Below are 27,499 nucleotides of genomic sequence, written 5' to 3'. Positions count from 1 at the left end.
ATTAAATTATAATATAGGTATGCAACCATTTTATAACACAAATACCTACAAAACCAAATTAACAACACATTAATACGCATTACATAGGCACGTATTATTATACTTATAAGTGATAATATAACACGAGCGATTAGTGTAACAAAGACAGAATTCGATGGGGGGGCGCTTCGCCTTGCAGTGCAGGTTTTAGGTGGAAACGTCGTTCGAAATAATTATTATGATGTGACATTTTAATGAATTACCTGACAAGATATTACGATATTTTTAGTAAAATTATCTTAAGGGTATAAAAACTTAAGTGCTGCACCATTGTCCGAACATCATTATGGCGCAAGACCTGCATCCTTTGCCATTGAATGGAAAATCGACGATTTGTCTTGTAGCAAATTTGTAGGTGAGTCGTATTCGATCATGAAACCATTTTCCAACACAATTACTCTACACGGAAACAATGAGTTAAATATATTAATTATATCTAAAAACTCTGTTCGACATTATTTTGTTTAGTTAAAGTACTTGTCAGAATCCATAATGGTGTTCAGACGGTGAGCGATCGTCAACACTGTGCAGTCTTTGAATTCCGATCGTATGGTTGCTTGTATGAGATTGTCTGTTTCCAAATCGATTGACGCCGTCGCTTCGTCTAACACCAATATTTTTGTCTTTTTCAACAATGCTCTAGCCAAACACACCAGTTGTCTTTGGCCCACACTGAAACACAATGTTTAATGATAAAATAGAGCATAATAATATATTGTTAATTATTAATATTGAGATGAATAAAATTAACAATATTAATATTTTTTAGATTCTAAGTGGCGCGATTTTCTTCAACTACGTCTTTTCTGATAGGAAAGTGAATCTAGTTGGTATTTTGAGTAGTCCATTTTTTCGTTGGGTCAATATTTAATAGGTATAAGACTCCCAATATACTGTTAAAATGGCAGTCAAAAAATATTAAAAAAATTATAAATAGTCATAATTTTTATATTAGCATTTCAAGTTCGAATTTTGACTAAATACTTAAAAATCACTAAAATGTGTAAATTATTTTGAGTTAGAAATTCATAAAAATGTTCTTTTCAAATTTATGATTTGAAAATGTGTTACAAAATTCATCAAAAGTTTGTCTACTTTTATCAAAAAATAGAGTCTACTGGAATGTCAAATTAAATTTTTATGAGCGTTTGAAGTTAAAATGTATACAACATTGGATATTCTCATGTAGCGATTTATAATTAAAAAATAATTTTGTTTTTATAAATTTATAAAATGTTCAACTTGTATAGCTAAGGAATGAAATTTTAAAACAAGGTTCCGCGTAAATAGCTTATTCTGTAATCAAAATATTTAAATACAGTTATTTTTCATAGTTGTTTTATGTTTAAATTTGGACGAAATCACATATTAAATATCCAAAAATAATGATTTTTGATATTTTATTGGAATTTAATAATATTAATTTTACTTACCACATTAAGAGGATGCATCCATAGTCTTACACACATATGACATAACTAATTTTCGTTCGCTAGTTCCAATAGAGTGCTGCCAGTTTTGTTATTAGAGTGAATTGATCAAGTATCAAAGTTTTAAGTATTAAAATTACCTGTGTTCTCTCGTTGGTTTTTTACGATATTTCAATTTTAAAGTGAGTTATGAGAGCATTATCAAATATTAATATTTTGCATACGTATCTCACTTAAAAATTAAAATATCGTAAGATAACAACGACAGAACACAGATAATTTAAGACTTAAAAGTTCAATTAACTCTAATATCAAAACTTACAGCACCCTATTGAAACTAGCGAACGAAAATTTGCTATGTCGTATGTGTGTGAGATGGATACAACACTGCGGGTTAGACGTGATCTTAATAATAAGGAATAACAGTCCAAATACAATATAAAATATCCTAGACTGACACACCATTTCCGCTCAAAATCGTTTTTGGTATACAATAATATTATATCATCAAATTAAAATTAAATACCATCCATGATAGCAACCCACTTGTAACCTACTGTACAGCACAGCGACATCCACTTAGCCACTTTTCTGTCAATTTTTTTACTGTTTATAAACCACTGCTTAATCTGTATGCCAGATAATAGTATACTATATTATATCAATTTAAGCGCAGATAATATCAGTTTAAATATCACGTCCATAAGTCTAGCAAAAAGATTAGAACCTTCGGATGACACTTTACAACAATTTATTATTTTTATTTGTAAATGAGCCCCACGCAAAATAAATAACTACTTTAACTATCGTTTAAAATTACCTTAAATTTTCTCCTCCTTCAGACACTTCATAATCCAAACCACTAGCCAGCCCTACAACATATGCTTTTAAGTGGACAAGTGTTAGGGCATTCCACAGCTGTGCGTCCGTATTACTATTAGTTGGATCCAAATTCATTCTCAATGTACCAGAAAACAATACTGGATCCTATAAAAAAAATTTATTTATTAGGTTTTTTTCAACCTATTTCGATGATATTCACATTATTACGCCACAAATCTTTAATACTATTAACTATATCACTCTTGAAAATAATACAATAACTGTACCATGTACCCAGTGGTTAAAGTGGGAAAAATGTTGAGGGGGGACTAAAGTCACGAAAAATTGAGGAGCGTTCCCGAGTTCTTCCAAAGTCTATATATAACCAAACTTTTTTAAGAAACCCACTAACCACTAGGTAAAATCTGTTTCATTCACATACCTTTGTAATTGGTTCATAAAAAGTTTATGTTAATAGTATGTAAAATCAAATTAATGAACATAATATAATGACTGCTAAATAAAAAATAAATTGAAATTCATTGCCTGAAATGTTAAAAAAGATGTTTGTTTACATTTTAATTTTAAACATTTCATTAAAAAACAAATAAAAAATAATATATAATAAATATAACTATTCATATTCTTTTATTTGAGTTATTTAAATTATTACAATGTATCATAAGTTATGTAAATGTCATTTATATGTACAAGTATACAGTATAACCAGTATGGGTAACTATTTATTAAACATAAACATAAATATGTATAAGATGCTTCTTCATCTTTCTTTTTTCTTTTTGGACAGCATTGTTCATCTGCAGTTCTTTTCCCTGATAATATCCAAGTTTTAATATAGATGTTAGGATTGAATTTATCAATTGGTGGTCCAGTAAAATTAATGAAAGCTAAATATGATCACTAGTCATGATTTAAACGTAGATACGTTTAAATTCAGTAAATAATCGTTGTGTGTGTGTGTGCGTAAACCATTTAATAAATTACTAAAATTTAGTAGCGCCCCCCCCCCCCCGGACTTTGGAGTCTTAAATTAAAGGGGACGCATAATCTTACCGTAAATAAGAAGGGGGGACTCCGTCCCCCTCCGTCCCCCCACTTTAACCACTGCATGTACCATATTATAATAATCATGATATAAATAACAAGGTATGATCGTAACTTTTTGACGGTCACATACGTTCGATAAGCACGTCGAAGCAACGCGTAGTGTATAGTCATAATAATTTAATAACAATATGATAATACGAGTAAGCAAGTGACGTATTGCGCGGAATTGAACCAAATCTGGGCTTTTGCTATCATACTATGTTGTTTGTATCATGATAATAGTAAAAATTATGTATAACGTTTAATACCCGCATATAATATATTTTGTAATTAATATCGGACGCCTATATTTTAACGGAATTATTTCACGCGGAACAAATATTTTACGGAATGTGAATGTAGGAAAATATTATTTTTGAATGATATGTACATGAAAATTGTTATGTTGAATTATGTATCGTTGAAAATTGTTTGTTAGAACAATCATTAGAAGGAATGATACGTTGATGAAGCAAACGATACATGAAATCAATGAAGTGTTGAACAATTATTACTCGGAATAAACATTAAAGACGCTTATATTTTATCGTAATTGTTTTACGTGGGACAGACATTTTACGGAATTTAAATGTAGGAGAAATTGTTGTGTTAAATATTATGTACCGTTGAGCATTTTTTGTCGGAACAGATATTTGATGGAATGATACGTTAATGAAACAAAATATACATGATTCCAATTAATGTGTATCCCAAAATTTGAGAATCCCAATAAATGATTGTTTTAAATCAAATAATTCCAATAAATGTCAGTTCCAAGTATCGTGATTCCAGCAATTGTCTGTTCCGATCAATATATTTCAATCAAAACTAAACCCAATACATTATTTTCAAATAATTGTTTTTCCGAATATTTTATTCCAAATATTGTTAGTTCCATAGATTAATATTCCAGTATAATACGACATACCATTAATATCATATAATGTGCAATAACCTATGTACCTAGTACCTACTGTTTAAATAAACAAAAATAGTTTGGAATCGAACAACAATTACGAAAGATTAGTGATTTAAGTGGCACCCAAATCAGACACGACAGTCAGTCAGTAGTCAGCCCCCATCAGCCCGGCCGATATTTGGACATCTAGGTCTACTCCCAGCAGCCTAGTCAGTCCTCGACAGCCAAGTCGTAAGGGAAAATATCGCTAACGGAATACGTAGCGCGCTCTTATTTCGTTTACATGCGTTATCGTTTCATCGTCGCGATCGACGTTCCCGACGTCTACACAGCTAAGGGCACGTTTTACAATAATAGTTTAAAGTTTAAACCTCAGTTACGCTTAACCCACTGATTTTACCGGTCAAATTCCACGGTTTAACTACTGTAAAACGAGCCCTAAGACGTTACGCTCACCGCACTACCTAGAGTGGAAGTTACTAGCCGCCGCGTTTAAAATCATCAAATTAATCTTTTTCTAAAAACATTTTAAAATCAATAAGACATCACTCATTACTCAACCTTCATACAAACACTCCAATAATCAAAAAAAAAAAAAAAACACAGGAAAATATCAATTAGCAAAAATCCTACAAACAAAACATACGAAATCACGAAAAACTACTAAATTAAGTAATGCATAAGATGAACCGTGCTACTTAATATAAGGCAGTCAGCCACAACGTATCAACACATTTACGACTTAAGCACCCATTGCTTATTTGAGGCGCACCGGAGGGTATTCGGTTCCTTCATATTGATCATCCAATAAGACCAAACAGTAACCTGCAAACCTAATTAATATTATAAAATCTGCAATGAAAATAACACATTTTATACATAATATGTAGGTACTGTTTAAATAAACAACAACAGTTGGAAATCGAACAACAATTACGAAAGATCAATGATTTAAGTAGCACCCAAATCAGACACGATAGGCAGTCCTAAGCAGCCCGGTCGGTACATTACAGCTAGGTCTACTCCCAGGTGCCTAGTCTGTCCTCTACAGCCAAGTCCGTTTAGATCTAGTTACAATAACTAAGCCATAACTTTGCTACGTGAACCGCTCCTGTTTTTTTGCGAGGTATTCAATACTGTTTTCATTCGACTTAAAAAGTATTTTAAAGACATTTAACCATCTAAAAAGGGATTCATTGTATTCAGGTGATTCGCTCTGTGGGCTTTCATCTTCTGAGCTAATTTCAATGAAGTCGCTTACTTCTATTTATTGTACAAAGGTAAGAAACTATATTAATATATTTATCCAAGAGTAAAAACATAAACTAAGAGAATATTAATAAATAATAAATCACCAAATAAAAAGGCATATTAGCTGAGGTAAGATTATCAACATGACCTATTTATAAATCAGTACTCACTACCCCTAGATACGTAAGTACGTTCTGAATAATAATTATAAAATAAAAGCTTTAATAGATAGTAAAAATAAGATAAAGAAAGTCGACATTCTAAGCCCCATCATTTATATTTTACTAAAAGTACTTAACTAATCTCATCAATAGCAACGTGCAAGCATATTTTTGATTCATTACACTATCGATAATGTCTGAATAATTACCTGAGGAATAATTGTGAGACGGTTACGTAACGTATGCAATCCAATTTTTGATATATCAATGCCATCGATAAGAATTGATCCTTCGGAAGCTTCGACGATACGGAACAAACTAAGAGTCAAAGACGATTTTCCGGCTCCGGTACGCCCAACTATTCCCACCTAAATGTGTATAATTTAGTAACTTGATTCTACGGGCACATTATTTATATTTTCCCATAATTACCTTTTGAGCGCCTTCCACTAAAAAATCTAAACCTTTCAATACTAAATCTAAACTTTCGCGATAACGAACTTTAAGGTTTTTAAATTGAATTTCTCCACTAGTTGGCCATTCTCTGGGTGGCTGAGTTGATGGTACTTCCCAAGCAGCTTCCTAAAAAGAAAAAGGAATATTTGTATATAATCAAATAAATAAATAATATTTTATTAAATATTACTTGAGGTGTTTCTGTATATTCTTTAATACGCTCAACAGCCACTATATTAGTTTCGACATCAGAAGTCACTTTTACCAACAGATTGAGTAATTGTGTGATCTTAATGAGAAAAAATTTAATTTAAGACAACTTATTCTCTATTTTAAATAAAATATATTCATACCTGTAGTGCATAACTGACGGACAAACCAACAATACCTGGACTTAATGTATCTCTTCCCAATACTGAGAACAGCGATGTGAAGAAAATAATAAAACTACCAATTGTTTCTACCCTTAAAGCTATCCATCTAAGATAAAATCAAACCAATATGTTATTATACACTATTATATCCATAGTTTAAAGGGCTGACGGATGGGGAAGAAGTCCCCTTCTTATTTAAGGGAAGATTATGCGTCTTCTATAATTTAAGTCTCAAAAGTCCAAGGGGGGGGGGGGGGGACAATAACCAAGAAATGTTATAATGTGATATTCAATTTAAATTACATTTATTTGCCTATTTAATGAAATATATAAAATTAAAACGACTTTATGTTTTTATGAACAACAAGGTGTGTATTAGAAAAAAAATAATGGGGGTTTAGAACTCATCGACTTCTAAAAAGTTAAGACAGACTGGTTAGATTTAGATTTGGGTAAGAACTCAGGAACACTCCTAAATTGTTTGTGATTTTTGTACCCTTTCAAAATCGTTCTCGCTTTAACCACTGATTGTACTACATAATATCAGTACTTAGTAATGTGATAAATGATTATTAAGATTAATATTGTACCTATCGGCTACGATTTTTGGGTAATACGAAGATTGGTTCAAATCCACTATTTGTTCGGATTGAAGTGTGAATTTAGATTGTGCACCATAAGCACGAATCGATGTAGCCCCTGCAATTGTTTCGCTAAAATGTGAATAAATTGGGGAACGAGATATAGACTCGAGTCTTTTTAGTTGACGCGATGTCGCAATGAAAAATCGCTGTAAATAAAAGTCAAAATATCAGTTAAATCTTAATTTTTAGAAATTTGAAAAATATTATTATTATTAAATTCGTACCTGTATGATGAAATAAATTATAGAAATAGGAATAATAACCGTTATAAATATTGGTGTACTATAACTGATAACGATCAAAATAGCAAAGACCTGAAATAAAAGAATTATAATAATTTTTTTTTATATTTTTCAACTAAATAAAATTAGATTGTTCTTTTTGCATGTTATGATATGACATTGATACGACATACACATACAAGCTTATCATATTTTAGTGTTAGTAGATATAAAAATGATATATGCAAGAAGTTAATCATGAGGAACGTTTATATTTCAATTAAATCGACATTACTATTAGATCTAAATAAATATATATTTCATTATATGTATTACCTCGTACCTATAACTGTATAAGACAAGTATATTAATGCCTAATGTATGTTAAACTAGTGAGAAAGTTGATTGATTTAATTCATTTTTTTAAATTTAAATCCCTATATTCAATAAATGTTACTATAATATTTTCATATATATTTTATCATGTTATAGTTGCGACGTATTCTAACTGAGGTGAAGTCATGTCTAATATACTGAGTTCATATATATATTATATACAATTTTTTTTGTATCAAATTCTTTAAAAATTGAAATTATGACAGGTATATTCAAATTATAAATTATAGATTGTCTTAAATTTCATATTTTTTTTTAATATTATTGGAAATATTAGTATTTGTATTTTCACATACATTATCACATGCATCATGTATCATCAACATTTTATAATTTGATTGATACACACATTCTCATAGAGGTTATTTTACTGAATTAATTACTTATATGGCTTTATTTATATGAAATATTACTTAAATTAATATTCCTACAACGTTAAATAAAATATAATACTTGTATTCAGTATTGTATCTTGTATTTAGGGTATTTTCAAATATTTTAGACTTACAAAGATATACGAGCTACATACAGAGCATATTATTTGCATTAAATGTTTAAAATTTAAATATAAATTTACCGAAACTATAACTTGTATACGTAATTTTATCAATAATGGTAATACATTATCAATGGTATCAATGTCCTTAGATAATCTGTTCAATATACGTCCAACGGGTGTTGTATCAAACAGGCTTAGTGGATTCTTAAAGATGCGTGCGTTGATCAATTTATATAACTTTTCAGCAGCAAGTATTGTGCCCAACGAAAAAGTTATTGATGATGCTATCGATGAAAAAACTAAAAAAAAAATGTAATTATCATAAAATACACAAAATAAACAAGAAAATAAAAGAAAAAAAATAGCAACAAATTTTGATGAGACATACAATTATAAAATATAATATACTTTATCAATTTATAATTTATAAACATTTGAATTATTGACAAATATTATGTGCATACTTCAGGCTTTTTATGGCGAAAATTGTATAATCGGCATTATTGTGGAATCCAACCTCTATAACTAAAATAATTACGTTCATACGAAACTGTTAGGTCCTAATTCATATTTTTACTTTTTCTTCCATTGCAAAAAAAACATACGTTTATTAAAATTCTTCAAAAATGTACGGTTTGGGACTTTAAGTGTACCTAGATTGCATATCCAAGACGCCGTGCTATCATAATCTTATGATTAAAATGCATGATCTTATGATTAGGTACTATAATACTGGAAAATTGTATATTATAATGTACCTAATATAATTAATTATATCATGTATTTTATGTAATATAATACATATCACACAAATAATATAATCCAATGGTGTTTTGTAGAAAAGGACGTAACCCTAAAAAAATCGAATACGAATTTATGGTATCAATATTTTAAGAAAAATTAGCTGCATAATGTGTAAAAAGGGTGTTTATTAGATAAGAAATATGCTTAACTAATAACAATTATCATTAATGGAGGCGTCCTTTTAATAAAATAAAAGTAAAACATGAGTATGTAAAAATGGAGTTTTCCACACAAATATATGTAAAATAATATTATACTGAACATGTTAAAAGGACGTTTACAAAAAAATTGTAGTGATTATGATTTATTAAAAGAAGGACGTTTAAGAATCTGATTTATAAAAGAGCACGTACCATGACTACTATCACTTTGAATGATAATAAATATAATTCGCATACATTTAACCATTAGAATGATAACTTTTACCAAATTATCAACATGTCTACTACTCTATTGTATGAAGTTATATTCGTGATCGACCGATATCAACGTTATCATTTTTAAAAACACTATTTCGTCCCTCCTGAACAAGTGCAATTATGTGGGTTGCACACTTTCAACAAAACACCGTCGATTTGTATTAAGTGTATTTTTGCTAATATCGAAAAGATAAAAATTAATAAAAAGTCATAACCATGAATGATCGAAAAAATTAATAGATAAAATTAAACCGGGTATAGAAACTTAATACTCAGTTAAAATGAAATCAAAAGTTTACTTATGTGCTTTTACATTCATAACATTTTAATGTTTAAACTTACTTTGACCAAAGCCTAGTAGTCCGTAAACTGTTAAGTGCATAAACCTTTTACTATCATTTTCTGTTTCATGAGTTAGTGAACCATCATCATGAGACCATATTGACAGCCAGATGCTTGATGAAATATAAAATCCTTGGTATAGAAAAGTTAGTAAAACTGAAGTTATGCAAAAAATAGCTCCAGATGACTTAATATACTGAATGTAGATATCCCATTTGACCTAAAATTAATTTATATAAAAAAAAATATTATTGAAAATATTCAATTATATATTAATTATTTAAGACCCTGAACATACATAGCCGGTTTCTGCTTTCTCTGATTCAATAAGTTTGGCTTTTTGTTCCATCGAAGGTCGAGGAATTGGTTTACTTGAATCAATAGACAGGTGCCTAAATAATTGTAATTTTTACCTTAGATTGTTATTAGGTTTATTATTATATTTATTATTTGTATTACCTTTGCATTGAAGAATTTGAATTCTTTTCCTGGGAATCATATTTTTTTTTTAAATCTGCAGGTGCGTCTTCTAACAACTTATTAATTTCTAAAAAAAATTTAAAAGTTTAAAATTAATAGTTAAATAAATTTTATTTTGTAACTTAATAAAATCAAAAATTGTGTCCGTTTGCTTTTAATTTGAAATTTTAAAACATTTATAACTTATTTACTTAATTTTATATCATTATGATGAAATTATTTTATAATTTGTTCTTGAGAAGTGTATATTATAATTGTACAATTGTACCAATATCATATTAGTATTTAACTTTATAAACATGGAATATTATTAATATGATTATTATTATTATTATTATTATTATTATTATTATTATTATTTTTGTTGTTGTTATTATTGAAGCAACATGATATTTATTCAAAAAATTTGTATTGAAAAATTCTGGTTAGCAGAACAAGAATTAAATTAATTTTTAAATGTTCTATTTTAGTAAATGTTTTGCAATATGCATCATCAATAATAATGTAATTATTTAGATTAACTTAACTTGGATTTTATTAAAAATATGTCGTTATTATTATGTTTATTCCAATAAAAATTAATTAAGTTAAAATATAAGTTAATGAAAACTAAATTTAATTTACTAATTTTTAATTTGGTTATGCACAGACTTGCCAGAGCGTGAAGCTACATTCAACATACAATAGGTAATATGAATATATTACCTATTTCATCAACTTTATGTTCATTTTGTTCCTGCATGTGCAATAATAAGAAATCAGCAAAATCTCCTCTTTTATCTATCAATTCTTTATACGTTCCAGACTCTGATACTTGACCATCTTTCATTACCACAATTAAATCGACTTCTCTGAGATAATTTATACTATGAGTGACCAAAATTCGTGTCTTTGAAATAAAAATAATAATTTGACATGTTATAAATGAACATTACGCTAATTAAGTATAGTACATTTTTACTTTTTTTCGCAACAATCCTGTAGGTCCAATGACGCGTTCAAAAATATGTTTGCCGACATGTGAATCGACAGCACTTAATGGATCATCCAAAAAATAGATGTCACTCTCTTTATAAACTGCTCTTGCCAAACTTACTCTTTGTTTTTGGCCTCCACTTAAATTGATACCCTATACAATTATTAATGTTATACAGGTACCTATACAAATAATAGTTTTTAAATGTGGTATATAGAAACCTTTTCACCAATTTCTGTGTCGTCACCTGCTGGAAGCATTTGGAAGTCAGCTTTCAATGCACACGCGTCTGTGACAATTTTATAAACTCTATCATCAAATGTTTGGCCGAACAATATATTATTCTTAAGTGATGTATTTTGTATCCAAGCTTGCTGTGGTACATATGCTATTGATCCCTAAAAAATACAATATTATTATTATTCATGTCAAACAATTTATATTAATAACAATTGTAGGTACACTAACTTTAGTGTTTGCTCTACCAGAAACCTTTTCCATTTCACCAAGAAAAGCTGATACCAAAGAACTCTTTCCCGAACCAACAGTACCCACTACGGCAACCAATTTTCCAGTGGAAACTCGTAAATTGATGTTTGATAATGTTGGTGCATCAGATGGGTCACCCCAAGTGAATACCCCGTTTTCAATTACAATAGAATCCTCTAAAAATCAAAATTAATTTATAAATTTAAAAGAAAACATAAAATCATTCAAATTAAATAATTAAAAATGTTACATACTTTCATCCGAATCATGAGTGACGGAATATGGATCCAACTCTTCAGCGTTCATAAAGTTATTTATTCGCTTTATAGATACACTTGTCTATAACATTTTAATATAAAATATTTCAATAGTATACTTAAATATGAACAATATACATTTTACATATTATACATACGAGCTGGTATATACATACATTTATTATACACACACTCGCCAAGTTCGGACACTAAAAACGAAATAAATGCTCTACTAGCGGCACTTACGTTGCAGCGTTCAATATAAAATCATAGTCGCATCGTGATATCTTACCGTGACGTTTAACCAATACACACCAATAATGAAATTATTAAACAAAGATCGTTCTATATAACAATCAGACAAAATCCAAACACAAGCTAGTTTTTCCGTAAAATCCTCCAAGACACATCGTCTACGCCAGTATGCACTTCGAAAATATTTTTACCATTCATGCGAATGCTTTCACACATGTTTATTTTATATACATATATTATATATATTGGATCATTAGAGAATCCTGTATGGTCGTATAATAAATTATCTCTCATTATTAAGAAAACAATAAATTTAGTAATATTATGTATCTTCATCAAACCTTATATCAAACCTCACTCCTCATTTACTTAACCATATAGAATATAAAGTACAATACAACTATACAACTACATAAACTCATGGTGCCTTGTTTCATATTACAGAAACACGCCCTAAATCACTCAGATATATGGTCTAGTAGCAGTTGCTCGTGGAACCAACTCTTTTCCGAAGGACGCAGACAACTGCTCTCGAACACTGTATTCGGACGAGTTATCAACCCCCTGCACACATCAATTTTCTACATTTTCCTACTATATCCTTTGGAAAATATTTATATTTATATTATTTAATAGTATGATAGATATTAATTCTTTCACTTTATTTATTCTACAAAATGTTAAAAAGGATTTCAAACAATAATAATTTATTCACTTATTACGATGCAAAGCAGAAAACTTACTTGAACAAGATTTGACACAACCATTGGTAAAAGGGATAATGGATAACGTAAAAGGTAGAATAATGATAGGGAAACAAAAGCTGTTTCTGCATCCAATATATGGCTATCGTCGGATAAATAAACTGCATATGTTAATAATGATACCTAAATATAATAAAAAAATAACATATATTATTAAATAATTATTGGATAGTTAAATAAAAAAAATTACCTATATATAAATATATTATCAAAATATTATAAATATTATCATGTATGTCGATGATCGTAAATTTCAGAAGTTATTTAAAGATATAACATTAACTGTATCAATATTTGAACTACAACTACCCTAGAATTATTGAACTATCATTCAATAATCGTGCAATTTATTCTAAGATGTTCATTTAAATGTTACCCATACTTAAGTAAACGAAAACATGGTCATATGAATGTGAATTTTAAATTTTAATATTATGAACTTTTAATTTAGATTTTTTTAGTTTAACAATGGATCCTATAACAATGAAAACATAGAATTATTACATGGTTAATTTTAAAAGATAATTTGTCCTAAAAAGTAGTATTTAAAGTTATTGTGATAGACATTTTTACAAGTTTATTTTTGTAGTAATTCCCGTTTGCAAAACCACTATATATTACAAATTTATAACAAAGCTGTATCAAATATTAAAATTTATATATGTATATAAAAAAAAATAACAATTTCATACCAGAAGTGGTGCACAAGTCCAAATAAATGAAGTAGCTGCATTAAAATAAACTGCACTGCGAAGAACATTAATTTCTTTTCCTCGAATATCCAACACTTTTTGTTCAAAACAAGGTTCCCAAGCATATAATTTTAAGACCTGACAAATAAATATGTAAAAATGAATTATGTTAATGATTGTATGAACTATAGTATTACTTTAATTCCCGACAAAATTTCATTCATTAGTTTAAGTCTCTGATCTTTGTTTGTCATTTGTTTGACCTGAAGTTTCATTAATTTATTAGCCACAGCAGCGTTTATTGGTATTAATACTATCATCACAAATAACCCAGCAAGTACACTCGGTCCTAATAGCTGCCACAAAAAGTACATAGCAAGACAAATTTGGAATGGTGCAGACCAAATAAAATTCAAAAAAGGTATCAGATCAATGAGTCTATGTGCGTCTACTGCCATTAAATTCACTATTTCACCCGTTGTGAACGATTTTCTTGCTGTATTTGAAATTCTTAAAGCCTAGAAAAAAATTATAAATATAAATAAAACTCAATTATGATTCATTTTATTAATCTTAAATACAGATGGTTACTGAAATGTTAACCTTTCGATAAATGGCTGAAGTAAGTGCAGTGCGAACACGCATACCAACGAGATACATACGATGAAAGTGCTGAGTGAATATTAACGTTTGCAACATTGCTGTCATCATCAAGAGAAAAATATAAAAATATCCTCTCCATAAAGGCTCAGTCGAATTTCCAACAAAACTTATCAAATACCTAAAATAAAATACTTATTTATCATTTTGTGTGTAGACTATAATATTAATTAAATACTTACTTAAGTACTTGAGGGCTGACAAAAATCAAACAATCGACAATTAATCTTAAAAATGATCCGAACAAAAATGTACTACCAAATGATTTACACAAAACAGGAAGAATTGATACTTTGTATTGGTTTTTAAGTGTATATTTTGCAGGCGATAATTCGATTATGCTCACATCAGGTTTATTTTTAACGGAAGCTATGTTTTTACTAACTTTTAATCTGCGAAGTATATTTCATTTTAATTATTACACGATCTCTTTACTATAATAATAAACATAATAATTTCATGACATTGTTTAAACATTTTAAAAAGAGATTAAAAGGTTTTGGTCTTTTGGTACTACGAATTTTTTTCTCAGATGTTTCACTAACCTGCTATAAATACAAAAAAAATTTGACACATCTCCTCTAGCTGCAATGAATTCGCTGACTTGACCATCACAAAACGGAATATTGTTGAAAAAATAATCGATGCTCTCTTCACACTCCAACAACATACAACACTAACACCTCAAGCAATTAATATGCAAGAAGAACACACTATATTATAGAATAAAATCAAATCAAACAGAAACGAATATCATCGACCAATTACTGGAAACCAATCTCATAACATTTAACGTAAACAAAAGAAACGCGCCCTCCTCTCCAACAGCATCCAGTAAGGCAGTAATACAGAGGAAGGCACAGAAACTGATAATCGACAAAATACAATCGTTATCAAAACCTATAAAGACATAACTATTTAAAAAAGTAAGAAACTTCGTTAGTACCGTCATGGGACACCCGGTAGCAACGAAGTTTCTTTTCCAATAAATATTATAGATTACAAATACATTTTAGTGGAACCATTTAAAATAAAATTAAATATCAAAATGTATTTAAGTAAATGTGAAACATAAATGAAAATGATTATTATTACTATTTAATTACTATTGTATTAATCATATTCAATAATCGAAATCACAAGCTTGGGATAATTGAAGGTATTTTGTTACTTTACCGGACACCCTTTTTTTTGCAATTTTTTTTTTAGACTTATGTAGTTAACTATACTGAGAACGATGGTGAAGTCAGAATTTGGCGGTCGGACTTAGTTTCGAAGTTATAGCTTAATGAAGCTCGCTATTTTACGATTTCTGCACGTTCGCGCGTCACTAGTTTACTACACCTATTAGGTACGAATATTAATTTTTTTTCACTCTTACCTGAAAACTCGATAGCAATTAATCTATTATTATAATAATTATAGTATAGGCTTAGTGCCTTAGTGGCTTAGTAGTTATACGGTGCATTAGTCATGTTGCCATAATATAATATTTATCAATCGTAATATAATATTATGTCGATATGAACGAGAACGACTTATGAGTTAGATATGATTCATATGGGCTGATAATTTTTATCATGGTATTCTGTTTTACCTCATTTTATTTGGGTTTCACGCACGGTAAAAGCACAGAATAATGGTACTACTATAATAGTAGTATCTATAACCTATGTTTCACTCAAAAACTCAAAAGTTAAAAGTATAATAGTAAAAATTGAACATTTTTTGTAATTTTGTTATAAATTTTAGAATATGTTATAAGCCGGCGTTGTCATCTTCACTGTTCAAATCGTATTTGACGCGGACATGTATGTCTAATTGTTTTTTTTATTAAAGCCAAGGTTTTCGACTATATATAGCTATAGCTGCAAACAATATGTACAAATTTGAATGGCAATTGATTTGCTATTTAAGCCCCGAGTCTCTATAAACTTATATTACTGGTCATCGTGTATAACGACCGGAGCCGGTAGGCGAAGGGAGGTTACTTGAGTGTGGCGACCAGAGCCACTATAAATGTGTTACTTTAATTAACAAGGTTAAAATTACTTGTTAGGTCGTCCGTCTGCCCGCAGGGCAGGTATGCTCTCCTCCCTGCGACACCTAAGGGGTCGCCTCCCCTCCCCCTCCCCACAGGTTTGCTATTTAAGTCACGGGGGGTTTGGGGGCCGAGTCCCCATCCAGTGAGAGGTCCGTAGGACCTCGAGTTTGGCGACCGGAGCCGGTAGGCGTAGGGAGCTTCTATAGAGCGTTGAGCGTATGCGTAAAAACTTAGAATTCGAAAATGCCTTAGCATATAATTCAAAACGAAGTCTGGCTATCTAATTTTGATTGCACTGTCGTTCTTAACTTGTTGAAGCACATAGGTTTCAAAAAAAAAAATGAATATTCGTAATAGGTGCAGTAAACTAGAGACGCACGAATGCGCAAAAATCGTAAAGTAGCGAACTTCATTAAGATATAACTTCGAGACTAAGTCCGACCGCCAAATTCAGACTTCACCATCGTTCTCAGTATAGTTAACCACATAAGTCTAAAAAAAAAAAAATTGCAAAAAAAGGGTGTCCGGTAAAGCAACAGAGTTCCTTTTATTACCTAGTTTATACCAAACGTGGCGCACAAAAAAATGTAATCATGGCAAAGGTAAAGCACTATACAGGGATATAATATGCAAAAATCAGATTATTCCACGAAAACAATTTCATGAAATAAAAATGTTTAAGCGTCGTGCAAGGAGATTATAATATATATAATATATATATAAGATGTAACCAAAAGTTTATGTTTTGTAAGGACCGTGGTATAGATTTCAGTGTCTGGCTGTGCATGGAATACACGTGATATACGCACCCAGCACTTTTGAGGATTTCGCCCGGCACTATGGGGATTCCCACTTTACGGCTTGCTGGACGGAAAAAGGTCACTTTCCAACGCTTCAACCGCGGTCAAAAACCAAACTTTCGGTGCAGGCGTGAAAAAAATATATTTACGTACAATTCAATAGGTACTTACAGATTCTTATTACTTATATATTTTATTAACTATAATAATTATAAATGCATAATATACGTTGTGTAGTAATATATTATCAATAATTATTATATTATAAATATACGAAAAATACCTATATATAATCAATCTACAACCGTCACTATAACTTACCGCTCCCGCCTTTTTTTGTTCCATCATACCAATCGATCTAATAACCCGATAATATTTCAGAAAACTGATCTGAATTCGTTAGAATGTCTATTTGAGATCGGTGAGTCCACATTTTAATATTTCTGATTTAAATTCCAAATAAATCCCGAATAATCAACGTTTGAAAATTCCGAAATTTCAAAATATTCAAGCTAAATTTATAGATGTTAAGGGGGGGGGGGGGGGTTGAAATTGGAAAAAGTGAACTGGCCAATCTCAAGTAGACATAATAACGAATTCAAATCAGTTTTAAAAAGTATTATCACATTACTAGATCAATCAGAATGATGGAATAAAAAATTGGATGTTTTGGCTTAAATAACTGTGTAATATATTACTATAAATTATAGTATTTCGTATCGTGCCATAAAAAATTTGTTTCAAAAATTCAAAGTAATGCGGACCAACTCGCAAGCTAACATCGAACTTAACGTAATATTAGAACAACAAACCAAATATTCAACGATAACTCCAGCAATATTAAAATCGAATTTACACATTTTAAATCTATAATTGAAAACTCACAAAATTGCAGCGATAAGCAAGAACTATAAAACTATCACCTAATTAAAATAATTGAACTCGTGTACTCGATTATCAACAGCAAAGCTATTAAAAACTGACTTACTCGATTATAAAATGCACTTTTCGAATTAAACACATCCATCTACGGTAAGCACGACCAATTATACAATCTACAATAATTAACACCAACAACCAAGATAAACGAAGAACAAAAGAATTAAAACATAATAAACCACCAAACGTCTCTACGAAATAATCGGACCCGACTGTCAGCCAGAAAAAGTCACGTCATTCCTAAGGACTATTAAAATGGAGAAATAAATTTAGAATTAAATAGTTACAATAGTCATAAATTCTTACATACGAATGTAATCAAGTTTTTACCCAAAATAAAATATATACATAATGCTAATGGCAGATATCGCTGAAGCTATAATTATCGATAAAAAAAAATAAAAAATAAAAAACATTTGTATGATATTGTTTAAACATTTAAAAAAGAGATTAAGATGTTTAGGTCTTTTGGTACTACGAATCAATGATCTGCATATAAGTAAATTGTCAGTAATTATGTTAAACATACAATATAATATTAGGTACTTAATAATATTTCCATTTATTACAATCATAATAATTCCTAATAAATACTTAGTACTTACTTCGCTTTAATTAATGAACGTTCCCAATATTTATCAAAGACTGAAAGTACTTCTTGCGAACTATCGTCATAGTTCATATTCCATAAATCTTTGAATTCTATGGGGCGCTTGTAGCCAGACCAAGCAAATGAGTCGAACCATGAAAATAGTACCTTCGATGGGAATGATGCTTTCATCTCAGGACATGGTACCTAGAAATGTATTAGGTATCCGTGCAGAAATGTGTATAAGCAATTAACAAACAATTATATGTGAAAATTATACCTGGACGGATTCATAGTCAGATTTCCTAGGTTCAGCGTCGGCAAAGAAACTTAGAACAAACTCTATTAAGATAATATGGTAGTAAACCATGTAACTTATAAATGGGTAATTATGAAATGATACCTGATCAGAAAAAATATAATTATGCACTTTATATTTTAATACAAGTATTTCTTATAACTAATAATTTATATTCTTACATCATAAAATGCTAATCGTAGTTCTGTTCGATATTGAACCATCCCAAAAAATGCAAAGGATAACCAAAAAAGAAATATTAACCCAGAAGATCTTATCCCCCTAGCTCGATTGGCACAAATTAAGATTGTGACAAATCCCTGTAAATCAATTCAAAAACATAATATACTAGGTATGTAACACAATTGAAAATAATATAATCGGATATGATGTAAATACAAAAATATGTTGGAATCAGAATACTTACAAATGTTATAAATTTTATGAGTGGTGTATAGATATCTACACTAAATATATCCATCCCTGATAAATATCGAATTATTGTATATACAATATCGAATATTGATATGACACATAATATAGATATACCAGCCTAAAAAATAATAATAATATAATCAAATATAAAATATCAAACAATTTACAAAATAAAATAGGTTTATATGCAATACATATCTACAGAAGAAAAATAAGTCATTTCATAACAATATAAGAGTGCCGGGGGAGCCGGTTGAAACGTCGACAGTCAGTAATTCGACAAGTTAAAATGTCGACGGTCGAAACATCGACAAGTACAAAATGTCGACGGATCAATATATCGACAAGTACAACGTCGACAAGTATGTTGACAAATTAAATTAAAATAAGTATATAAATTATGTAAATAAAAAAAATATTTTAGAATTATTTTTACAAATTAAATTAAAACAAGCATATAAATTATGTAAATAAAAAAAAAAATATATTATAGGATATAAAAATAAAATGTATGACAATAATATGTCAATATGTCGACAAATCAAATTAAATAATTAAGTAATTAAATAAATAAAATAAAATTATAATGTCATATTATAAGCAATCCCTCTTAAAAACTCCATAACTGGAACGTTTCCCTGATTTTGAATTACGTTTTGGATTCTGTCCTCTCGTTCTTCATTTTTCTTTTTTTAATGTGGACGAGGTACTCCACGAAGTATTGACTCAATCATTATTTCTATATTCTTTTTTTCTTTTTGTAATTCTTTTATTAAGTGGTATACTCCTACGTGTGATTCACCAACAAGACACTCCCAACGTCGATTCCAGGCTTCAATATTATTTTGCGTTCTTGGAATATTCTGATTAAAAACAGATCACAATTCTGGTGAAAATAACGGTAATCCTCGAATAATATTGCCATTCCGTAGTGTTTTTCGAACTCGACCAAGAACATAGTTATCCTCAAACCAAATTAAAAGATGTTCCGTGCCAGATTCTAGTTCTAGTTGTTCTTTAATTTCAGCAAATGCTGATGGATTTTTTTCTGGTGGTAAAAAAGCAAGAGCAAGCAAATGACGGACTAGCAAACTAAATTCTTCGTCTTCACCATACTTAATAAAAATACCAACAGACTGAACTTTTCGCCACATACTCTGTCACAAATGAAAGAGACATAATCGACTTCGACTAGTTGTGAACTCTTGTTTAATTGCACAAATAGCTGCTTGTTTAAAATCAGTTAAAATATAGTCAGGCTGTAAAACTATATTATTTTCTGATGCATAGTCGTCTTGTAGATCTTGAAACATACGAATATAACATTGTTTAGACTTACTACTCAAAAGAGCAAAAACCAGAGGTAATATTCGCGAATTTGTATCATGCCCGACTGAAGCATGAACTGAATATAACTGGTGGAATATTGTTGGTACTGTTTTAAATGTTCCATCCATTATCCAGTATTTTGCCAATTCGAGATTACGGAGGTTTGCTAATGTTGTGAATAAAAGTATCTTATCATTTCCAATTTCAGATTCATTAAAAAGAAAAGGTTCACTATTTAATGTATGCTTTAATTCTTCGGGTATAAACAGCGAATCCAATGACGTAGGTTCTGTTATTACATTTTGTCTACGCACTCTCTTTATTTGTTGACGCATTGCATTTGACCATATAAATAATGTTTTCCATCTACAAAAACTGTTTGTGCTGATCTTTTACAACCAATGGAAATACGTCGATCGCATCTTCAATAAAATTTATTTTTACGGCATTGATTTTGAAGGAAAAGATATCCGTGAACATTAAGTTTATTTTTTCCTTTTTGTGACGGTATTAGTTCAGAAATATCCATTTTTCTATAGAAAAAAAAATATACAAAAATGCTTAAAAAATTATTTGTACGTTATTTAAGCAAAAATCAGAAATGTATTATTAATATTATTAGGTTTAATATATTATTCGTATATCATCAATTACCTATTTCATAATAATAAAACATTATGACGGATTAGGTATTACGTATATTACGGACGAGAACGATGGTAACGATAAGACCGCAATAAAAATAGAACTCGCACACAATTTTGTGCATCGTCGTGAATTCGAGCCTATAAGTTTGGATAGCATTTTTTCTGATAACTGTCACTTATAAATTATTAAATTTATTAAATTATTATACCTATAATTATTAACAGTTATATTAAAAAACTAGTGTTTCAACTTTTCAAGTCGATGTTTACATATTTTTGTGCTTATATTAATTAAATATTACAGAGCATTTAGTATCCAAAAGAATACCGTTCACTTTATCTCGACGTTAAACTATAAAATGTAATCTTTTTTTTCGATAATTTGTACTTGTCGATATATTGACCTGTCGACATTTTGTACTTGTCGATATAATGATCTGTCGACATTTTGTATTTGTCGATGTTTCGTACCAGACCCGAGTGCCGGATCTATATTTCGGAGGACCGGTTGCAACTACTTATATCCTATTTTAATAGATTTTTGGCTACAATATGAACTACTTATGAGAAACACTGTTTTAAAATTTCAACCTTAGCTATTACAAACAAATATTTTATAATTTTTTTAACTACAAAAGAGTTTACAAATTTTTGTTATTTCGTTATTTTGATGAGTTATGTTAAAATTTGAACTTTATGGTTTAAATGTTTATATATAAAAAAAAAGTGATTATGTATCTCAAATAATTTTAACTTCTATTGTAACAACTATTGCTGAATCTTATATTGAAGCACGTATGAAGCTTTTTGACCAAGTTAAAAATTTTATCGATATTTATAGAAAAAAACTGAAAACATTCAAATTTCAAGTTTCTATAAGTTGCTCAAAATTAGTAAACATTTTATGAACATTTATTCTTGTAAAAAAATCAGAAAACATATATTTCATAAACATTTTAAGTATCATCGGTTATTCTTTTTTGAGTAACTCAAAAATAAATTTAAAAAAAAACATAAAAGTTCCTGTTTTTTCTTATACTATTTTTGTTTTTCCCAACGCTTATAAAAATTACAGGGAATTTTATATTTATTATTCTTAAGACCAACAATAACCAATTTTTTACCAGAAATTATTCGTAAAGTTTAAGTTCGAGAAAAAGCATTTTTTCGACTACTTTTTGTGAAAATTGTAACAAAAAATTTAAAAATAAATAATATATACATTATTGTAAAATTAATTTAATCACCGCTTCGCTGACAATCTTAAGTTTTAGCTTAAATATTAAAATATTATTCATTACACTAGCCAATTGTATTTTATCTTCAGAGATAAGAATGTCGAACATGTGCAATTTTAAAATAGTATCTGCTTATACTATGACAGTATAATATTATACAATTTTAATGTAAAAAACTTATAATAATATATTTATCTGCCCAACTACGTATACCTACTCTATTCAAAATAAGAAACACCCACTTTTACGTATCAAAACCGCCGTGGTGTTTCTTATTTGGAATGGAGTATAGGTAGGTATATTAGTATACTGTAAATTATATTTTTTCTTTTTCAATAGAAACTTTTCTTACATAATATATTATATTAAATAGACATAGAATATTTACATTTTATGTTTATTTTGCATTCATGTAAGAAATAACCATATTTGTCATGCGATGTTTTATAAGTACAACAACTTGAATTTTCAAACTTTAAAAGTAGGAAAATTTCAAATTTATAATGATTATAATTTTATAATATTCAAATTCCTTCTCAAAATGTATGTATTATGTACATAATATTCGATATATTTAATAGAGTTATCAAACTAATTTGTGGATATATTATGTAGAAATTATCCAAAGCTAATAATGGTAATTCTAGTATGCATAATCATAATATTCAAATTGTTAGTATATTCAAATAAAAAGTTCTTGTTATGTCAAAAACACTTAAATGACTCGAAGAAAAAAAAACATACCACTTTCGACATATTGAGCCTGTTCCATGGTATGTCTCTGTATTTACTATTCACCAAGTAATAGATCTCAAGTGGAGAGAAAAGCCACAAAAACAGGCACGGTGCCCAGACTAGAATGGTCTTTTCAAAACATGGCGTGACATCTGGATCGGTGGTGTTCCAGGACAAGTTCCAGTCCTAAAAATACGAGATCAATGATTCAATTATATTCGATGTCGACGTCTACACATCTGTGATATTGTATTTTAAACAAAAACAAATGCAAGCCTGGGCAAGTTAATGATCATTTTTAACTGAGTTAAATTAAGTTAATAGAAAATATTTTAAAAAGTTTAAAGTTATCAGTTAACCTAATTTTTTTTACCTCGGTTAAGTTAAAAGTTATATGAAAATTTTCAATTAACTTATTAACTTAAGTTAAGTTTAGTTATTTTATATATATTAATACTCAGTAATATGGTTTAAAATAATAAAATCATAAATATTATTGAACACAGGAAATAGCCAATAGATTTTCTATACGTAGGTATTGAATTATTAGAATTATGTAGTAGGTACGAAAAGCATACAAAATTGAAAATGTCGAAACAAATACAATCTTTTGATTTATTAATACAGATAAGTATTATACATATCACACAGACCAAGTCTCCATTTAGTGTAGACTGAATTTATTGAAAGAATTAAGAATTAAAAATTAAAAATTCTATAATTTAGATAAAATAATTAGATAAAATAATTTAATCTAATAAAAAATAAAAATAAACATATTTCACAGGACACTGATAATAACATCATAGTTACACAAAAACTGAAACATGGTATTTGTAAATATACGTGCTGAGAGGGCCGAGAACGAAAAGTGAACCTATGTGGACTATGACTATTTTGTCTACTGACAATATTAACTGTTTATAAATATAAACGTTTGAAATATAAATATACATGTCGAGCATAACCCAATTAGTTTTAATTTAAAAATGACCTATTTATGCTGAAAATATTTTACAATATGTTCTTGAGAATTTTATATTTTTGATTTGTATCTATATCAATAAAATAAAATTATATCATACTACTTATTAGTTAATAGTATTTATTAATTATTACAATATTCCGTATGTCGCAGTATGGTATGGTTTATCTTTATTCTTTATATATAAGATACACCTATATGTTATAATATAATTGGTTATTGCTATATCTAGATGTATTTAATTTAGTTATTTTGCTTGAAGAATTCTGGTTAATGGAACAAGAAATTAATTTAACTATATTTGTAATTCCCTATTCTAGTAAATTGTTATGTAATATCAATAATAATTTTTATTTTTATTATATTTACTAGCTGAACCCGTGCACTTCGTTGCCATTAAGTGTACCAACTATATGTGACTCAAAATTTGTTCAATTCGTCATTTAATATTCGGTGTATGGTTTAAAAATTAATCTTAACTTTTCCGTTGCCCGGAATAAAAATTCTGATTCGCAGCAGTACATTATCGGGTAGGCAATCTACCTGCGGTTGATCGCGGACCCCGTGCTGTATGTACGTTAGTGTATGATTTAACTCTAAAGCATCAAAGTTATACCAAGTTTTTCGTATTCTACCTATGGTGGATTGATATAATCAATTAATACAAAATTCTAACCTTACCTAACCGTACTAAAATCAGATGACTAAACGCAAACGCATACAAAAAAATTCATTAAAATCGGTCTAACCATTTAGGAGGAGTTTAGTCACAACACACGTACGTGTAGAATTATTGCGCTTAGCAACACATTCTGCGATTCATTTTTATATTATATGAAATCAACAAACATGCCCGAATAACCAATAGCAACCAATATAATATAATGCACTGTTGCGCCACTGTTGTATTTTTCACATACAGATTTGAGATTTCCTACCTTTCCGGTGGATTTTCCTAAAATTTTATTTCGTAAAAACCTTCTGCTGGCAGTAACGAACATCTTAAAAAAAATTTGAGCCAAATCGGACCAGCCGTTCTCGATTGATGAATCGTTATACATTTTTGTCTCTATTTTTATATATATAGATTTAAAAAAATAATAATAGAAATAATCAACAAATAATAATAATAAATAATCAACAAAACCAATAGAAACCAATATATAAAACACTATTGCGCCACTGTTGTATTCTTTACATCCAGATTTCCTACTTTTCCGGTGGATTTTCCTAAAATTTTATTTCGTAAAAACCTTCACCTGGCAATTACAAACATCTTAAAAAAAATTTGGACAAATCGGTCCAGGCGTCGTTGAGTAATGCACTTACCATCACATTTTGCGATTCATTTTTATATTATAGATTATTTAATTATTTATAAATTACTTAAGTTGAATTTGACTAAAAGTATAAGTCGTTATTTATTAAGTTTATATCAATTGAAATAAGTGAAGTTAAAAATTAAGTTAATGAAAATTAAATTTTAAAAAGTTAAGTTAAAAGTTAAAATTAATTTTTAACTTTTTAATGCGTTTATGCCCAGGCTTGATGAAACAATAATGTAATATGTATATTTACATATTCTTTAAATGGGACGAGTTGCCGAAGTCGACTACAAAAAAATCAGCACAAAAAACCGAGACTTACCCTTTTTGGGTAAGTATAATATACCTATGGTTTAATATTTGGTTTCGACGTATACACACTGGTGATATTGTATTTTAAACATAAACAATAATATCACATGAGGGGACGGAGTGGCCGAGCGGACTATAAGTCGTCGGTTGTGACGCGTACCGACGCCGGTTCAAAACCTGGACCGCGGGCGGAATTTATCTTCGGGCAAGTCACGGTGTTCGGACAGAAGTGCCACAATCCCCCACCTGGGCATGCAAAAAAACTGCCAAACTGTGTAAACGTGTTTCAACCTACAGCACCCTCCCACACAGTTAAAAAACCACCCAATTGCCTAAGGTGTCGCGGGTTAATCAATAAAAATCAAAAAAAAATCGATGTAACATGTATATTTTTATATTCTTTAAATGGGATGAGTTTCCAAAATCGACTACAAAAAACCGACCAAGTGCTAGTCGGACTCGTTTTGGGAACACTGCTTATATAATATAATTCTAGAATTTTTAGTATTTGTTGTTATAGCGGAAACAGAAATACATTGTTTTTTCGTGGTTAGTGGTTCATTAGATACAGCCTGGTGACTGACGGACGGACGGACCGACAGTGAAGCCTTAGTAGTAGGGTCCTGTTTTACCGTACGGTACGGAACCCTAAAAACGAGAACAAAAAGCCGAGACTTACCCAAAAAGTCGATCCGCAAAATCTGTCGATACCGGATAATTTCATTTGAATCGATGTGTGAATCTACGACGACGATACAATAATTCTATTATATTGCTGTTTATTAGACACGAAGACGCTCAATGATGATACTGAAATTATTATTTTTAGCCGGTTAAATCGGCGAGTGAGCGTAGACGTAAATACGTGCTCGTCGCATACACGTTTTGACGAGACTGACTATCAAAAGTAATAATAATTATTGTAATTAATTATTAATCTATGGTACCGACCTAGCCGCACGACGCTGCAACCGGTAGCGATAACGCTCATTATCACAGACAATATGAGTTGGTATGTACATTATCTTTATTCATAACCATATATATATACAGTGCCAATCTAACGGACACATAATCGAATCTAGAAAAAAAAACAATTTTCAATCTCTATACTCTATAGTGCATAATACTACTTGAAGTGCCCACATCGTATTCTTCTTTCGTTATTTTATAATGAATAATGCTGTGGGAATATTTGTCGGTTACCACCTTTTAGAGCAGTAAAAGTTCTTCAATTATCAAAATTTAATGTAATAGCCGTGGATTAAAGCTTCCGTCAATAATAAAGACATGGATAGGACATAACGTATATTTACGTATTCATTATCACGTATTAGTTTTGCGGCCAAAAATAGAGAAGTAGGGA

General features: G+C 29.4%; 1 protein-coding gene across 2 annotated transcripts; it reads right to left on the bottom strand.

Annotated features, from left to right (window-relative positions):
- Positions 1–80: 80 nt before the first annotated feature.
- On the bottom strand, positions 81–27,017 carry LOC100165098 (multidrug resistance-associated protein 1). 2 transcript variants are annotated; one of them, XM_001944507.5, is made up of 29 exons: positions 26,813–27,017; positions 23,521–23,697; positions 19,555–19,680; positions 19,310–19,447; positions 19,110–19,232; positions 18,846–19,036; positions 14,640–14,849; positions 14,401–14,578; positions 13,995–14,315; positions 13,798–13,935; positions 13,085–13,228; positions 12,084–12,168; positions 11,809–12,005; positions 11,562–11,738; positions 11,326–11,493; positions 11,070–11,253; positions 10,344–10,431; positions 10,183–10,276; positions 9,885–10,104; positions 8,398–8,618; positions 7,428–7,517; positions 7,150–7,349; positions 6,539–6,665; positions 6,376–6,474; positions 6,162–6,311; positions 5,939–6,097; positions 2,290–2,456; positions 517–711; positions 81–438 (listed from the first exon to the last, which is right to left on the bottom strand). In XM_001944507.5, exons 1-29 carry the CDS (start codon positions 26,855–26,857, stop codon positions 324–326), a joined length of 4,527 nt encoding a protein of 1,508 aa, XP_001944542.2. In that variant the 5' UTR covers positions 26,858–27,017; the 3' UTR covers positions 81–323. The 2 variants fall into 2 exon arrangements, with proteins under 2 accessions (XP_001944542.2, XP_029344396.1); XM_029488536.1 differs by lacking the exons at positions 81–438; positions 2,290–2,456 and having other exon boundaries at positions 546–711.
- Positions 27,018–27,499: the final 482 nt, after the last annotated feature.

Source organism: Acyrthosiphon pisum, chromosome A1 (genome assembly GCF_005508785.2).
Source record: "Acyrthosiphon pisum isolate AL4f chromosome A1, pea_aphid_22Mar2018_4r6ur, whole genome shotgun sequence".
Lineage (NCBI taxonomy): Eukaryota > Metazoa > Arthropoda > Insecta > Hemiptera > Aphididae > Acyrthosiphon > Acyrthosiphon pisum.
The sequence above is the reverse complement of the archived record's forward strand: the minus strand, read 5'-3'. Positions and strand labels throughout refer to the sequence as shown.